At 37.2% G+C, this 19,271-nt stretch overlaps 1 protein-coding gene and 1 pseudogene across 1 annotated transcript; both read right to left on the reverse strand.

Moving 5' to 3' along the window:
* Positions 1 to 5,280: 5,280 nt before the first annotated feature.
* On the reverse strand, positions 5,281 to 11,144 carry LOC110302597 (urinary protein 2-like). Its single transcript, XM_021173387.1, has 3 exons — positions 10,989 to 11,144; positions 6,274 to 6,402; positions 5,281 to 6,122 (listed from the first exon to the last, which is right to left on the reverse strand). The coding sequence occupies exons 1-3, from the start codon at positions 11,053 to 11,055 to the stop codon at positions 5,965 to 5,967; spliced, it is 354 nt and encodes a 117-aa protein (XP_021029046.1). The 5' UTR covers positions 11,056 to 11,144; the 3' UTR covers positions 5,281 to 5,964.
* Positions 11,145 to 16,075: 4,931 nt separating this feature from the next.
* Positions 16,076 to 17,389, reverse strand: LOC110300995 (annotated as a pseudogene).
* Positions 17,390 to 19,271: the final 1,882 nt, after the last annotated feature.

Genomic DNA, 19,271 nt, shown 5'->3' on the forward strand with positions numbered 1-19,271 from the left:
CTGCATTGACTCCTACAGCCTGGTGTGTTAGTGCCAAACAGATGATGATTAGAGACAGACGACTCAGAGAAAAGACCAGCCTCTAGTGAATTTATAATTCATTCAGGCAAGGACAAAATACAGTGTGCATAAGACAGCCCTGAAGCAGATCCTAAGTGAGTTTCTTCCACATTGGCAACATACTGTCACGTACTTTGGTTGAGTCAGTTTGACATAGCGAAAGCTGGGAAACTGACTGATGAAGCAATGGGTTTCAAAGGGAACTCTCTTCCTGAAGTCTGACATTCTTCTCCCCTAATTTTTATAAATCATAATATCAATCCTCCACTCACCATTAGTCTAATGTATGGATTCACGTGCTCTCTTCAGTATTACCTTATTGTAATGCTTTCTAAGATTGTATTCTAACATAGCTAAAGTCTTTTCCCAGTGTTCTTAGATTCCAGATAGCAACAAGGAGTTTAACCTATTCAATAACCAATTAAGTACTAGTCATTTTTTCACCTATCTACAAAAAGAGACTGGAATTCTCACTGAGATACAAATTCTTATTACAGACTGTATTCTGTGCCAACAACAAATTAAGTAACTATACTAATAAATGGGAATTCTCCAGACATAAGATAAGAATTAACAAGGCCTAAAAGTCCTTGACACTACTTTATTCCTAAGGCCAGGCAAGGGTTAAAACTCCTCTAGCCCAATTAACTCTAAAGTGCAAAACTCAGTGCAGACCCCAACAGGTGCTAATCTCTAAGATAAACATAGTCCTTTTGAAGTCACTCCTCTTGCATCTGGAGGGATGCTGATCCCTAGCGTAAACTTTGCAGTCACTCCCTTTGCACCTGGGAAACTTCAATTTACTGTATCTGTTATGTTTTACTATTGATGATATTCGCTGTAATATAATTAGTCTAAGCTCGACCAGAAAATTACATTCAGATTCAACACCTCTCTTGCGTGTCTGTTTCTGTCTGTCACTCTGCCGTCCTAAGCTTCACCCATCTTCTCTAGAGAACTGTTTTACGCAGGCACAGGACCCAGAGGGTCTGCGGCAACATACCAAATCTCTTCCGTGACTTATTTCTGTTCTTATTCTTCTCTAATATTTACTTGCTTTTGTTGGTGCTAATGGTAAAAACAACCTACCAGGTAATCTTACTATCACCAGCACACAGTGGGCCCTTGCTTCTCTTCTTCTCTCCATGTTACCAGCTAAACTTGCTTTGATAGTGTGAGAGATCAAAACTAGACAAGGAAAATATTTAAGAGAAGACTTTTATTGAGCCTGAGTTGAAGGAAGAGAGAGCGGTACAGGAGGGGGCAGTCTCCTAGATGTGGAAAAATTGTACCCAGCAACCTATTAGTCTATACAGTAGTTTATGTGGAGATTATCCCTGCTCTAAAGGAATGAGCATGTAATTACCATTCAGAGTATAGTCAACACCAAACACAGGGCTTCTGCTGGGAAACCTCAGGAGATTCTCCTTGTCTGGCTAGTGGGACTCCTTGGTATGCAGGGTTATTTGAAGTCCACTCTGCTTTGTAGGGCTATGAAGCCTGCCAAAGCACATCTTCAGTTGTGGTTATAATGATCATCTGTAGTGTCTGTAGAAAATCCCAACCAACCATGCTTCCATGACATAGTCTCCCAGTAAAAGGGCTACTTGGCTCATAGTTTTCCTGCTCATGGTTTCCACATATAAATAAAAGAATCACGTAATTGCCTACTCCTGATAATTTAATAATGCACAGAAAGTATTAGATGATATTAATAATAAAGAATTAGCAGAAGCTTAACATAGAACTTAATGATACGTAGTATAATATTATTTATTGTTATATCACATATCAAATAGACACTCAGGAATGGTGGGACATACTCTTAATCCCAGCATTTGGGAAGTAGAGGCAAGCAGATCTCAGTGAGTTTGGGGCCAGCCTGGTCTTTAATTAGAATTCCATGACAGCAAGGACTGCTGAACAGAGAAACTGTCTCAAATACAAATGAACAAAAAACAAATAAACGAAATGAAACACACACACACACACACACAAACACACACACATGCACAAACACCCCCCAACACACACACACACAAGACAGCATCTGACAATGTAGCTATTATAGGCCTAAAACTCACTTTGTTCACCAGGTCAACCTCAAATTGATAGAGGTCTGCCTGCCAATAAAAAATGAACTCAAAATGTTCTAAAACTGTGGTTTGATTATTCTATTGTGTTCCAAATTTGTCAAATATTCTGTTATGGTCAAAATCTAGCACTGAATAAATTAGAACTAGCAGGGTCTCACATACCTCAACCTAAGAAATGCTATATAGAACATTTTCATAAGCATTATATTAACAGGAAAACCCCTGAAACCATTTTTTCTAACAGGACCAAGTTTCCCACTCTTCACTCTTATTTGATATATTTGTCAACGACTCAGCCAAAGCAATAAGAAAGCAGTAAGAAAGAAATAGGAATATTACCGGGAAATAAAACTATCAATGCATTCCTATTTGATGATGGCTTGATCCTCAATTTTAAAGGCCAGAGAGACTCCAGCTGAAAATTCCCAGAACCCTTAGACACTTTCAAAAAATTAGTAAGATTTAAGCAATGCTATGCAGAGAGACATGCCAAGTTTTGTACATGACAATCATAAGTTAACTTAGAAAACAGTCTGGGGGAAAGTCATATTTACAATGGTTTAAAATATATGAGTATTTTATAAGCAAACCTTAGGAAGGAAAGGGAGACTACTATAGTGAAAATCTTACAGTACTGAAGAAAGAGAGTGAAAGACATTAGAAGTTGGAGAGGTCTCATTTGCAGGAAGGGAAGCAGTCATCAAAGACAGAAGAGCATAAAGGCTGAAAAGTCATCAACATGTAAAATAAACCATGGGGTAAACATTAAATATCAAAAATGATTCACTTGAATGGGCTTGCAAATTGAGCAGATACTTCTCACAGGTAAAAATATAAGGTCCAAAAGATTTTGAAAAGTTGTCAATATTTTTAACCATCAGAGAAATTCAAAGTTAACCTGCTTTGAGATTCTGTTTCACCACAGCCAGACTGACTGTCACCAGGAAAACAAAGGAGAACAGAGTGTGCCCAAGATGTTGAGAAAATGAAACTTTTATCACCATAGGAATGTAGTCTTACACAACCACTATGAAAATCAAGGAGGTCCTTTACAAACTAGAAATAGAACCATCTTATGACTTAGTTATATTATTCTTTGGCATATCCTCCAAGAAATTTAAGTTACTACTCAGAGACACTGGCATGTTCATGATTATCATTTTAGTATTTCTGTATTCACAACACATCAGACATTGTACCAGCTTAGAAATATATCAAGAGATAAATGGATAAGGAAAATGTCATATTTATGAACACAATGGAATTCTTTCATCTTTAAAAATTAAATCATAATATTTTTAGTAAAATAGGTTGAAATGCGGGTCATTATCTTCATTGAAAATATGAAGTCTCATAGTGTGATTTGCAATTTAAGTGTGTGTGTGTGTTTGTGTGTGTTCATGCTTGTGCATGCAGTTATATCTCTGTGTGTAATGAAGTAATAGAAACCATGAATGGAAATTAATAGATTATTTGTTTGGAGTATAATGTTATTCATATAAAATGGATGCAAAACTGAAGACAGAATGACAACAATAGGTTGAGTCTGCTTAAACTTACTGGAAAAATTCAAATTACAGAAAAAGCTTAGTTGGAAAATACTATGTCAAATCCATACCTCAGTTGTAACATATTCTAAGACCCCTAAATAAATAATGCCTGTAAGGCATGATAGTTATTGAAACTTGAGTCTGGGGGTAGAGTTTTGTCTGAGGGTACAGTTCTAACAACTTTAAGTCAGTTGGTAGAGTGCTTGTCTAGCATGCATAAATCTCTTGCCTTGATCCTTTCCATTGAACAAACCAGCTGTGTTGGGACACATCTCCAGTCCTACCACAAACCTGTAATCACATTCTGAGGTCAACAGATTCAGGTTCATCTTGTAGTTTTAGTCAAACTTGGCATATAAGTTAAAATCTCAAGCTAAATCCATTATCCAGCAAAAGAACAGAAGCCTATTTTTTGAAAGGACGTGGGAATGGATCTTATCAAAGTTTGTTAACAAAGAAAGTACAGGAGCAACCAGTTGAAAACTAGTGTTCCTATCCTCTCGACCATGCTCAGTTCCCAGGACTATAAGTGGGGGAGGATGTTCAAGATTAAACTCTGTGAGCATTGCTTTGTGCTTTTCATTGGTTGACCAGCATTATGAGGATCAGGTGTCTTTGCTTTGTGTGCAAGAATGCAGGGTCATTGTTCAATCTTACAGATAACCCTTGCCTCACACAGAAATTTAGCCAAGTGAAGACCCTCTGTTCCCTTAGATAACAGTCAGATGGATGTTGTAATCTCTGCTCTCGCACATACTCCTTGACATTACCAGAGTTGTGAAATATTCAGAAAGAGGTGTTTTAGGGATAAAACAGTACATGTTATTAATTTCAAAGTTAAATTTTGGGAAACTTTCACACACTTCATCTGTTGACAAAAAATTTCACCCTTCCTATTCGTCCTCCAAATTCTCTGGTGTCCCTCATTCCCATTATCCTTTAAACTTACAAGCCCTTATTCATTCTCTCTCTCTCTCTTTCTCTCTCTCTCATTAGACACAGTTGCATGCAGCTCATAATGTAGGGACCTAGGGATGGAACCTTGAGATATTTCCTCACCCACATTGATATATTTACTCTAGTTATTATGTATATCTTGTTGAGGCAACACTGCTGTAGAGATTTCTTGGGTACACCTTACCTGTCACATACAAAAGATAATACCTAGGAACAGAAATTCTCGTCTTCAACCATTACCATCTTTTCGTTCCCTGTTGATTCATAATTCCTAAGTTTAGGAGTAGATGTTGCACGTAAGGTAGATCAGTGTAGGAAGGGAGTCTCATGGTGTGTTGCTCCCTGCATTTTGGCTAGATTCTCAGCAATGTGAATCACAAAACCTTGACAGTTTGCCGTCACTGAGCAACAAGACTCTATGTGTTTGTTTCTCACCAAGGTGCTTCTTGCATCACTTTTCATCTTGGTTCAAATCCCAGACAAAGGAAGGGACACAAAGAGTTTGGATAATTGATAGACACCCCAGTTACAACACAGTATTGGTAAACTGTCACCTAGTGGAGAGAAGTTCAGTGTTCTCTGATTACCAAGGACACAAAACACATACACTCTCTTTAGCTACATGCTTCTTATCTTTCCTCAAGTTGGGGTACAATGAAATCTAGAACTTTATACTAAAACAGCCACATAGGTATTTGGGACCTTGATCACATGTGAGGAGGTTTGATCACCTACTTTTTTCTATTGAATCTTGGCAAATAGATTCATGGCTCCTATTGCTCTTGCTATGACTGATAGAACAGGGAAGATTTCCGGGTAGAGTGAATTTTATTAATATCTAAGGTATTCTAAATCAAACCATGCATTTGTGATATTTTCTCTGTGCCTCAAAAGGCAGTTGACAATAAGAATTCCTACAAAAGATTAAATATGTATTTCATAATACATTTATGTATTATGTATTATCATATATTACTGATGAAAAATAGATATCATTTATCAAATTAGACCTTTAAGTTGAGCATCATCATAGAATGGTGAGCTTCTCCAGCAAAATGCAACGAATAGTTCATAAACTTTGAATGTGTGACCCTTCCTCCCTTTTTTGAGTAGCTAGGAGGGTACAATTATATACGACTTTTATGTTTGATCTATTTCTTACATTTTTCTTTTTCTCAGCACAACTGATAGTTAGTGTGGACATTTACTTCATGTTAAACATACAGAGGGAATTGTTGAGAAATGCCTGGAAGAGGAAATGGAAAACTGGGACACAGTGCCATTGCTGAATGAATTGGTAGTTAGTAAATATTCTTCTTCACTACTTGGCCATGATATTTATTACAGAAATCTTCACCTTTGCAACAAAAGGTAGATATCTTCAAGGCTCCAAAATAGATGTTTTCAGCCAAACATGCCTTATCGCAGTCCAATTCAGTGTGATTGTGGACCCACTTGCCTAGAAGATAGAAACATTTATATTTAGTGTCCAAAATAACATAGTGTTCACAGTGAGGGGTCTTTCTCCCCCAGTACCAACTCTGTTTTCCAGAGGAGGAATATAGCTTCTTCTCGGCAAGAATGTATTCAGACTAGCTCAAACACCTTACCTGTTTTTGAGAATAGGAAGTAATTCCTGGTTCTGCAACCAGGCTTATATCTTGTAGTGCAGTTGTTCTTGCCTGCCAAACAATGTCCACTCTTAAAAGAGCTGCAGACCATGCACACTGTAGCTTGGACTAGGAAAAACAAATGTAAAGAGAGAGAAAATGATTATAGTGTCTAAGAATGCTAGAGGATGAAAGAATTCAGAGACACAGCATAGCCCAGAGGAATTTTCCTAACACAACCTCAGGTACTGATGTATTATACCAAATTGATTGGATTAATGACTTTTTAAAAAAGAAGCTAAGGGCTTGACATCACAATTTTGATTGCATAGGAAATATAATTATTGGTATCCCTTCGCATACAAAGCCTTTGTGCAATAAACTATAAAAGTATTTATGTAAGCAAATCTGACACCTAAAATTCCCTTTTAAATGCATGATGATGATGATGATGATGATAAAAAATAATATCATGCTACTAGCACAAAACATATATGCAGACCAATGGATTTGATAAAGGGCCCAGATATAAGGCCATATAATTACATGCACCTGATTTTTGACAACATGCCAAAAATACCCAGTAGAGATATTATCTTTGGTAGATAATGCTGAAAAAAAAAAAGACAGATACCTGTATGTAGAGTAATGAATTAGATCACTATCTCTCACAATACACAGATATAAACTCCAAACTGAGCAAACCTCAATGCAAAACTCAGAAACTCCTAGTAGAAAAAGTAGAAAGTAAACTCCAAGAAATGGACACAGGTACCAAGATCTTGAGTAGGGCTCCAATCCCTAGGGCAATAAGGGCAATGCTTCACCAATGAGACCTAGGCAAGATGAAAAGATAGAGAATTATGGGACAGGGAGAAAAATCCAAGATGGAGTGTAATCTCTTTCTCTAGCATCTGACCTGATTTTACTGTTGAGAAAGGCAGAGATTTCAGACACCACTGGCACAGACTAATGCCCACAGATATAATATATATTTTTTAAAAAGACACCTTTTCAAATACTATGAACAAATTGTGTTCACTTAGTGCTAGATGTAAATTTCAAGATGAAAAATTCCTAAATCAAGGGTGTTAAGGACAATAATTAGGTTGTTCTTACTTAGGGTGATATCAACATATAACCAGGACTTACTAGGCATATGCTTTTCCTCCCTGGAACTTAAGGGTACACTGCATAAATTCACTTCCAAATATTTTTCTGAGAAAAATTCTTTAACTTTATTATGAAGGTGGTTTCTTAGCACTACTAGAGACATAACTCCAGAGTTGCTTTAGGCCCATATGTTCCTATGGTAAAATAACCTAACTGCATCTCTCCCTTGAGGAGCCTACACATGCTTAACAGGCATGACTTCCTCATTCCAGGGAGAGGATAATGCTAATCACAGTGATGATTATTTACTCTGTTTTAATATTTTTAATAAATTCACCTTTGCTTGAATTTTGGTTTGTCCTGAAATTAATTTCTTCTTTTAATTTCTTCCCCAGAGCATAAGCTCTGGCTTTGACTAGGTTGCAGTCTTTACTGTTAGGTTTGCACATGAATCCCTATCAGGATGGTAGGAAATAATGAAGTTGAATAGCTCCTAACACAGCCAAGGAAAGTGTCATTTGAACAAAGAATGAAGAGGCAACCTATAGAGTTAAAATCTTTGCCAACTGTATATTGGACAGAGGGTGGTTATCTAAAATATAAAAGCAACAACCCTTAAGAAATTCATTAAGAAAACAAACATCCTCGTTCTTTTTAAATGATATTGAATAGAGAGCTCTCAATAGGAGAATACAAACAGCTGATAAGCATTTATCCTAGCATGTCCAACATGCTATGAAAACCAAGAAAATACAAATAAAAAACATGTAATGATTTTTTCTCACATAGTGCCCTCCCCCATTCCTCAAATGGAGGCAAATGACAAGAAAAGTTGACACAGATTTGAGCAAAGGGCAACCCTTTTTCTTTCATAGACATGTGAACTGATACAGATACAGGGAAAAGGATCCTAAAGGTTTTTCTTTAAATGTAAAAACAGAAATAACATTTGGCATAATCTTATAACTCCTAGAATATACCCCTCAAAACTATACCCACTGTACAGTTACTGGCACATCGATGTTCAATGCTGCTCTGTTTCCAATACCTAAGAAACAGAATCAGCTAGCTGTCCACAAATTGGTGAGTGAATAACAATGTGATTAAGATACATCATGGATTGTGTTCATTTGCAAAGAAAAATGAAATTTACACAAAACTAAAAAAAAATTATAATGATTGAAGTAACTCATTCCAAGAAAGAGAAACAGTACATGTTCACACTCTTATGCATCCTAGCTTTGAATTTTCACATTTGTATTTTTGATCTACAGTATTTGTAAAGGTTAGTGAAAATAGAAAGGAACTACTCACTACTGCGTGAGTGGGGTGGGTTCTTAGAGGGGAGATGGTAATAGCAGAAACACATGTGACATGGAAGTAGAGGAGGGAAATACTGAGGGTGGGAAAGTTTAAGCAGGGATTAGAGAAGAGGGATAGGGGAGTAAGTAAAACTCAACATGTATTGAGAAATCCTTATGAAAACCCACTACTTTGTAATCAAATGAAAAATATAATTTAAAGACAGAGTTAAAACACAATTCATGGGAGGATAATGTTTCCAGAGGAGTTCAGTTGTTAAAAAGAAAATCCTAGTGCCAGGTGTGGGATCTCTGAGCTATTGGTTGAGAAATCATAGGGAAACCCAAAACAATACAAGCCATTGATACCACTCTTGTTTACCAATAAAACTGCATGGGAAGACCTTATTGCTGTGATACAACAGGCTTTAGGTGTGGGACCAAAAGTAACCACAGTAGAACTGACATGAAAACTTACTTCATGCTGGCTAATGTTCATAGCGCCAGAAATTCTCTATAGCATTCTGGAGGCTAAAGTTCATCAGTTGTATTATCCATTGGTCAATTTTACAGGCCAAAATACTGACAGGTCAGACAAATATGCTCAATGGTGCAGTAGTGAAATAGTGCAATAAAGGTATTTAGGTAACCAACTGGTTTTGAATAGATCTAAAGACTGCTTCACTAGACATAATCCATGTCTAGTACAAAGCTGGTCAAATTCCCATGTCTCAAAAGGTCATAGGTCTTAAGGGAGAACCTACTACTAGTTTGAATTCTTCTTTTACTCGATGGACACGTCAAACTGCCTTCTAGAAGAAGGCAAAAGATTATGTATATGGCCAAAGATTAGAAGAAGGCAAAAGATTATGTATATGGCCAAAGATTAGTGTTTCCCTCAGAGAGAAGCTTCTCTGCAGTGGTTAGTGGTTAATGTAGAGACTCAGAACAGATCTAAGTGCTAGGAATAAGTGATGATTGAATTCTCAGCCTTATATGGGGTATCTATATCATATCCCACCCCCAAATGCTCAGGAATCATTGTAGAAGAGGAGGTAAAATGAATGCAAGAGCTGGCATATGGGAAAGTACCATGAATGCCACCTCCTGAATGTGACCTGTTCAGTGATCTCAAGAACTCACAGCAGCTGTGTTTACCAATGTAAGACCTGCGTAATATCAAGCCAATTGACTTCCTATCATTGACTAGGGAAGGGAGTATGAGGTCTCATTCCTCCCTGAGGAACTATTGTCAATTAATATACTATAAGTCTGGAAATCAGTTTTTGGGTTTCTTTTTGGTTTTGGTTTTGTTTTCCGCAGTGATCTAGCTACTGTTATGTTGTCTATGCTACAGTAATAACCCCAGACCCATGCTTATGCAAGAAAACCTAATTAAACTCTATGGGTTATTTACAAAAAGGAGACTTGAAAGTAAGTGGAGGACTTGTTGTGAAGAAATGCTTTAGAGGGTGTTAGAGTGCAATAAAAATAATGGGGGAGGATATGGTAAAAGCAAAATACAATAAAAAAAAACCACTCGTGGAAACAGTGGGAGGGGTTGACAGGTACCTGCTATCAAGCTTGATGACCTGAGATCAATCCCTGGGACCCACTTGGAAAGGCAAGAGAATTGACTCTCAAAAATTTTCTTCTGGTCTCCACATGTATGACATCACACACACACACACACACACACACACACACACACACACACACACACACATGTTAAATAAATAAATGTAATAAAAAATAAAATGCTTGAAGAATAGATATTGTCCTGGCACCACAGAAAGGAGGCACATTCCCAGTCTTTCATAGAATAAACCCTCTCCCCCAAGGGGAACCTGATAATCAAATCTACCTGATCAAAACAGTGTACTTGATATGAAAAACTGGCTTAAGATAAACTTTTCAGTGACCTCCTCCTAACAGATAACTGTGGTAGAAAGCACCTACAAAGAAAACCATAAGCACCCATTGACTGCTACTGGGTATTGAAGGAGGCAGACTCAAAGACATAGATTACAAGTACACTCAAACTCATTGTTTTCTGTGGAGTGACTGATCCCACTCTGAGAGCCTGAAGAGACTTGACTTCTTACTCTAGCAAGAACAGTGTGGAACCAACACAAGGTTCTCCATTTCTTTTGAGTCAGCTCTTCTTAGAATCCTGATCTTGTCTGTTTTCAGATCCCATACACTATTATCACAGCTGTTCTGGCCACCTTGCCACATTTACTTTCAGACATCTCTAGTCGCTGTTCTCTCTTGTTTTGGCTTTGAAGGACTCATTATTACCTTGGATGAACACAAGAGCAAAAGACCCCAGCATCAGGAGAAAGAGTAGGAGCAGGAGCTTGCCCATTTCAGTCTGGGCTATCAGAGGACACAGGAGAGCAGCTGGTAGCAAGTGCTCAGGAGGGTCAGTGTAGATGAGAGCAGGTTACAGACTCTACTTTGAGCTGCTCCCAGGATGTGGGCAGGAGCTTCCTTACACACCTGCCTGTGGGAGTTTTGTGAGTATCCAGACTCAGGAAAGTGTCCCACAGAACTAACTCCTACAGAGCTTCAAAGGGCAAAGGGCAGAGGATTTCTCAGTAGCCATCTCATATTCCTTCAAAGATGAAGCTAGGGTTGTTTATTTCCTAAGTGAGCTTCCGAAGGTTGAATGGAGAGCAGGATCATGGAACTTTTATTTCTACCTAGTCTTGACAATGGTGATTGAAACAGCAACAATAGAACCTTGTTCATTTTGTTCCGTAAATCACGATGTGCACTCACAGCCTTTATGCCTGCTTTGTAGTAGATCTCAGCATAGTAGAAACACAGTAAATGCCACCCAAACACTGTATGTAAAAGGGACAAGTGGGTTTTTGGATAAGTGGATTACAAAACAAATTTCTCCTCAGGTCAAGCATTAGCCTCTAAATACCTAAATTAACTAAGTAGTATTTTCCCAAGCACAGACTTAGCTTCTGAATCACACAGCTAAAATACTCAGAACTTACACAAGTTTCCTGAAAACCTGACCATGCGTATGGCACACATGCACGCAATCTAAAATAGTCTCATAATATTTAAAATTATATTTTTACTGATGTTCTCTAAGGTATCTTTAGTGATTTCATCCTGCTTAAAAATAGCCACCCCACAGACAATCCCCATACCTGTGCATCCAGCTGTGGGAAGATGAAAGAGCACAGAGCAAGCTCAGTAGCTGACCAGAGAGGGGCTAGAGACTACCTCATGTTTCAGGAACAGTCTTCTGCTCTATTACCTTCTCTATACACTAACCCTCTATGATAGTTCTTATTATGAGTAATCAAAGGTTAAAAGAAATGAATAAATGAAAAGTAGATGGATGGATGGTTGGATGGTGGTTTGAGTGTAGAAAGCAATGACTGGAGACTGACCATGTCCCAGATGTACTACACTCTGGGAGCTTGGTGCACTTCATGTTTTACAAACATGACTATTGTACATGAGAACTCCTTGCTTAGCTTTCCAACACTAAGATAGTGCCTAACACAGAGGAATTTAAGTTGCATGGGTGCTAGGCCACAAGATTTAATAATTCACTCAGCTTCAAATTGTTTCCCTGTGCTGTGCCACTCTATCTGTATGTTTTCTGTATCTCTCTAACATTAACAGTAGAGTTCTATTAGTTCTCCAACTTCCTAACTCTTATTACCCCATTCTAACCATCCTAGGAAAGAGATGAAGAAAGAGTAAATGAAGAAAACAGGTTTAATCAAACTAATACCTTTTCTAATGAAGACATTTGTCCTTGTGGGGCATCAATTTCTAATCCACTCTCAGTTTTACAAACTTAATGTACTACTACCAGTTTTACATACTTAATATGCTACTAACATTTAACACAACATGTGCTGTCAAGATGGGTTTCCATATTGCCCTGATTGTACAGAGAATCCGAAACAAAGAAAAATGATCTTGGTAAACATCTTGATGATATTTATGGCTGTTAAATTTGAAATTACTTTCTGAATCCATCACATGGATTTTAAAAAATAATACATCTATTTTTTTTAAAGGATGCTGGTCATAAAGAAAACTCCACATAAATATTTATGGGAAAATGCTCTACTAAGAAAAGCCTGTACCAACAATCTCATGATGGAGACAAAAAAATTCCATGTTTGAAGATCTAATAGCTCCATTTGTGTGTTAAGTTACCAAATCTTCCCAGACTAACCTAAAGGTAGCTAAGCATGAATTATCTAAATTCTTGCCTTTAGTCTAAATTTAATTACTAATAAAGGCTCCTTTTCCTCTTACAGAGTATTCCAGACTTTAGTGTATTTCATGGCTGGCTAACTCTGAGGTACTAGCCCACAATTTCTTCTGCAATACAGGAACTTTCTCCTCTGCTCATTCCAGATAGTGGGTGGCCAGGACCTACATAAGCTTCCAGGCCCACACTAACCATATCAGATCTTCTGTTAATGAGCCTTAGCTGAGATCTAACAAGGCTGTGTGTCCTAGCCACAGCATTGAACTTTCTAGACACATTTAAGTTGGAAGCATCATTCTAGCATTTTTCAAATCCTGAGATTACTAAGATGTTGAGAATCCACCATAAATGAATCAAGCCTATCTCATGATTTAAGTTAAATTCTTGAGACTATGAAAGAAAGTGTGTGTGTGTGTGTGTGTGTGTGTGTGTGTGTGTGTGTGTGTGTGTGTGTGTGTGGTGTAAAATATCAGTGCTGGTGATAACCCACATGTTAAAAAATGTTATAACCATAATAAGTCACAACCCCAAATCAACAGTGGGTTTGCTTAATACTCAGTTACATTCAGAACCTCTCTGCCAAACCCAGCCAACAAACCTACTGTACCTTTTCTTTTTACCTGTAACTTTTTGACTGTTCATGTTTGAACCCAGAATTTTTCAATCCACATGTGGGTTTATGGTATGGGTGAATGATGCATATTGTCAATTCTGAAACTTTGCAAATTTCTCAGATGACAGTAGTACGAGATTTGTGTCAAATGGTATAATATAGTCCAGCAGTATGTTTTCTCTTTATCTCTTTATTGTCAATACCTAGATTCCAGACATATTTCATAGATAGTCAGGAAGGACCCACTCTAAAAACATTCCTAGAGGATTATTTGATAAAATTTGATATATTTGATAAAAAGAATCATCACAGCCATATCTGATTCACAAAGCAAAAGTCACTGTCATGGTGTTTTCATCTGACTGCAAGACTAGTAGGTGACCTGCTCTGTCAGTGTCTACATATCATTAAAAACTGAAGTCTATTCCTCACTGAGGTCCTAAGGCATTAGGCTCAAGGAAGCCCAGATGCCTTTGTGATTGCTGCTAGATGCTATGGTTTTTAGAGTATTTAATAAATCATTGCTGACTAAATGTATTGTTTTGTGAATTGGACAAACAACAGGAACCTCAGTTACAACGCTGTACTATATAATAAATCAGTGTTTCATCAAAATCTTTAGGAATTTAAGTGAAACAAGATAAAAATGTTTACTTTGTAGTTTGTAATTTATCTTGTAGTTTGCAATTTATTTTGTTTTCTGATTTGTGGAAAGGGTTAGGCACTCCAGCAGAGGATTTTAGCAAAGGTTTCTATTTTTCTTCACATGTGCTGTTAAATGCTAAACCTAAGATTACAGTTATGGTGCTGGATACATGAACCTGCCCCTAAAATATGTTATCCTATGGACTACGAAGTGGGCCCTCAATAGATAACCAATGCTTGCTTGATCTTGGACTTTGTATCTGTACAAATTGTAGAAGTATATTCTATTGGTTTTGTTTGGTTTGGTTGATAGTTTTGTCTTGTCTTTTTGAGACAGGGTTTCTCCTTCTATCTCTGGGTGTTACAGAACTCTCTCTGTAGACCTACTGGCCTCAAACCCACAGAGAGTCACTATCTCTGTCTCTTGATTGCTGGGATTAAAGGTGTGGTAACTGAAATCCATAACAGATTTTCACTAGTGTCTTGCCTGCTATTCTTTTTATCTCTCAGGGTCCCCATTTCTCTTCATTGTGTTTCCTCATCCTCTTCTTGGGTATGACATTTTAGATTTCCTGTGTAGAATATTACTTGATAATTTTGAATGATAAGGAACTAGTACCCCATGACTCATATAATCTTGATTGTTAGCCTGAAGAACTATTTATTGGCTATTATACCAGATTTAGGTTCAAATCAATTTACTAGGTTGATAGCACATTATGCTGACTATCCTTGTTCTGTTAACTCATTTATATTGCCCAAATTGCTGTATAAGGGACAGGATTTACATTGATCATGTAGATTTAGATTAATAAGGCAGTTTTCAACATGATAAGAATCTTCTCATCAATACTGTCTATATCACCATGTTCTATCCCTGATTATTTGTGTGTGCGTGTGTCAGATATAAAGAGACCCACCTTCATTTAGGTATAGTTTCATGTATATCTCCATTGAAGTTATTATTATTTTGTTGTTGTTATTGATATTTCAGATTTACTGATTTAACAGCTTTAAAATTAAGCTCTGATGGTTTAGACTATTCTCCACAGTAGTCTTTCAAAGGCTTTTTATATTTTTTACAAGTTCTTGTTAGGAAGAAAAAAAAAGTTATTTAAAAATTATAAATTTGGTATTCTAGAGTATAAGTCTAGATTTGTAGATCTCATTTATTCAAAAAGAAATTCAACTCAATGAATGACAAGAAAAATTTATATATTTTAATATTCTTTACAGAAACATAAAATTTCCCCTTCTTTAAAATTATTCATGAGAAATATATAATTGGATGTTGTTATGAAACATACTAATGATATTCTTCACATTTGAATTCCTACTTTTTGAAGAAAAAAGAATAAATGATTCAGAACAATAGAAATTAACACACCAAAAAAGCAGACAACACTGTCTATTAGGAATATAAGATGTTAGTAATATTTGGCTAATTGAAATAATGTTTAAATTAGAAGCCTGGCAGCTCATCAGCCAGAGCAACTTAGTGATTGTGAGGGAGAGATAAATGCAAGACAAGCAAGATTGGTGGTGATTTTAACATATAAATGAAGAAAGGAAAGGAAATGAAGATGAAAGGAGATTGTTTGATATCTGATGTTGGGTAGGAAAGAGTCAGCATCCAAGACAGAGGAAAAGAAGGATGCATAGAGGTTATATGAGTTGCTTCCTCTGGGAAGAGGGATATCATTTGAAATGTAAATGAATAAAATGATTAATAAATCAAAAAGAAACAAGACAACAACAACAACAACAAAGACTTGCTTCATCTTCAGCAGAGCATGTATGGAGGGGGATCCAGCAGGCACACCAGGGAAACTGAAGCAGATGAAGGAACTGGTAATAAGTTAGCATATGAATTCACTTTCCTTTATATTTATTGCAGAAATCTTGACTATTGCAACAAAAGGTTGAAATTTTCAGATGAAAATAACTCTCTTCTGAAGTCTTACATGATTTAGAACATTCCAGTATAGTATGGTTGTAGAGAAACCCACCTAGAAAAGAAAATTGATATTTAGTGTAAGAAAATAATATTTGAAATTTAATGTATGAAAGTCTTTGGTCATGATTCACACAAGCCTGCTCTTCCACAAGAAACACCACTTCTTTGCAAGACTCCCTGGATGATTCCCTGTTAGCATTACCACTTGGATTGAAATTATAGATATCTCCAGTTCTGCATGCACCACCTTCCTCCATGGTGCATTTACCTTCACCTTCTATACATTTGCCATTCACAAACATGTTGCAGGACATGCATATTATTGCTTGGGCTAGGAAAATAAAAGATACGATTAGTGAGTCCGTGGCTGATTGAGTTAGGACCAACATGGATAAGAAGACTTAAGAAATGAAGCATCACAATAAGTAATTCTGATAACCTAGAGGTAAAATATCCTTAGATTACTTTCATTGAAATGTAATACTATACAAGTCATTGATCCACAGGTCTGAATTTCATTAATCATAAAAATGCTTTTGAACTTTTAATAGGTAAAGTTGTGGTATGGTAAGTATTTCATATAAAATCTTCCTTTTACAAAGGAATCAATAGAGTTGGAGAGAAGTCTCGGTGCTTACCAGCAGGTACTGCTCCTGCAGACAACTTGAGTTTGAGTCTCAGCACTCAGGTCAGTCAACTCACAACTGCCTGTGAATCCAAATTCAGAGGATCCAAATTCAAAGGATCCAATGTCTTCTGTATTCTGGAGGCACATGCACCCATGTGCACAACTGCACATGCATGTGCACACACACAATTTAAAACTAAATAAAAATACTAAAAATTAAGCAACTAAAGAAAAATATGCTTTTTGTCTGCTGATATGAACAAGACTAGAGGGAAACATATAAGGCAATGTGACTTGGCAAATCAAATCTACATCTCACATTTGAAATTTTAAATATTTACTCCTTAAAACCTATCCAAACTCTCATGTTACCAGTTCAGTTTGGTGCTATTTGTTGGATAAGAGTAAAAACCCTGACCTTGACCTCCCTCTGCTCCCAGCACACTACTATCCCAGCTATTTAGTCCACCATCCCAAGTTTACTCTCAGTTATCCTGAGCCCCTGACCTCACCCCTATTTCAGCCTGTGAAGACTCATTCTCACCTTGGATCAACACAAGGACAAAACCCCCAGCAGCAGGAGGAGCAGGAGTTTGCCCATCTCAGTCTGGGCAGGCAAAAGACACAGCAGAGCAACTGGCATCAAGTACCTTGTGTGGGTTAGAATAGATGAGAGCAGGCTGCAGAGTCTTCTTTGAGCACTGCCCGGGATGTGGGCAGGAGCTTCCTGACACACATGGCCATGGGTATTTTGTCAGTATCCAAGCTCAGGAAATCTCATAGAACCAGCTTCCTCAGAGCTTCAAAGAGCACAGGATGTCCATGGATCGACTCATGCTCCTTCATAGGCAGGTGTCTGCTGTTCACATCTCTTTTCAAATATTCCTAACGTTGATCTCAGAAGGAGATCATTCTTTCTCTGCTTGGTAATGACCCCAGTAGTTATAACAACAGAGTCTTGTTATGTATTCTCTATAGACCAAGATTTGCATCCATTGTGCCATGTCTCATGTGTTGTAGATTTTTGGTCTGCTAGAAATTCATTAAACATGTATCAAAAAACATCTAAATAGCACATATGCAACAGAGATAAAAGGATGCATTCTTTTTTTAAAGGTATAATTTCACATTATAATCAGCAGTTATTTTTGTTCTGCCAAGTACAAATCCACACACAAATAACCAAGCAGATTTACCTAGATACAGACTCTGTTTCTAGTCCATACTTGTTAGAAAGGTTCAGAGAGAATTTCCTTGCACACTTCTTCATAGGCTTGTTCTAATGTGCAGTGAGCAAAACACAAAAGACATTTTCCTAATTTTAAAATTATACCCTTCTCCTAATATGTTCTATCAAAATGTCTTCAGATTTTTAATCATGTTTTATAAAAGTAAGCAAACATCTGCACACACAAAAAGTCCATTAAAGTGAGAAGGAAAAGTCACGAAACTAGACTAGAGGCCTGGGGCTAGTGAAAATGCTAGGGGGCAGTAGTCTTTTGCTCCTCCCCCCTCTAGAAGACAAAGCCCTTTAGAAAAGATCATCATGCACGGTGCATACTCAGTGGATAGAATGTGCACTCAAAATGTACTAATGACACAACATAGAAGAATATGAGAAATTATGAAGGCAAGGTGGTCTGTGATAAGAGAGCAGCTATTGGAGGATGAGAACTGGCATCATCCATACTGTAAAGTCTGAGAACCTGATACATTCTATGCATAACCAAGTACAGCTTCCATACTGGAGAGCTTGCTTCTCATACTCCCAAGACAATGATAGTACACTGCAAGCACTAGAGGAGCTAGACTTGCATGAATAATAGAAGACAATTATTTCCTCAATTTGCCAGACACATCAATTGACAACACTGATACCCCACTTACTAGTTTATTCAACATACCTCTTCAAAAACAACTATGGAATTCTAGGTGTTCTTAAAGTCTTCAACCCTTGATAACTCATCATATCTTTTTTAGTTATATTTATCATTGCTGTGATGAAACACCATGGCCGAAGCAACTTGGAAATGAAAAGGATTATTTGCCTTATCCTTCCAAATTACAATCCATCACAGAAAGAAGTGAGGACAGTAATTCAAACAGGGCAGGAAGCTCTAGGCAAGAGCTAATGCAGAGGCCATGGAAGAGTGCTTCTTACTGGCTTACTCCTTATGCCCTTCTTAGACTGACTTCTTTTAGAATCTAGGACCATCAGCCCAGGAGTGGCCCTACCCACACTGGTTTGGCTCCTCCATCATTAGTCACTAGTTAAGAAAATGTTGTATAATATTCACTTCAGCTAGATTTTATGATGATGTGTTTTTTATTGAGGCTCTCTCTTCTTTAATGACTCTAGATTGTGTCAAGTTGACATAAAACTAACCAGTACAATAACTGTGCTGCAAAACATGGTAAGGAAGGAACAGAAAATATGAACACGTAATCTATTCAAATTATTGGAACTAGCAGTAATTAAGTTT

The sequence above is a fragment of the Mus caroli genome, chromosome 9 (genome assembly GCF_900094665.2).
Source record: "Mus caroli chromosome 9, CAROLI_EIJ_v1.1, whole genome shotgun sequence".
NCBI classification, from domain to species: Eukaryota; Metazoa; Chordata; class Mammalia; order Rodentia; family Muridae; genus Mus; species Mus caroli.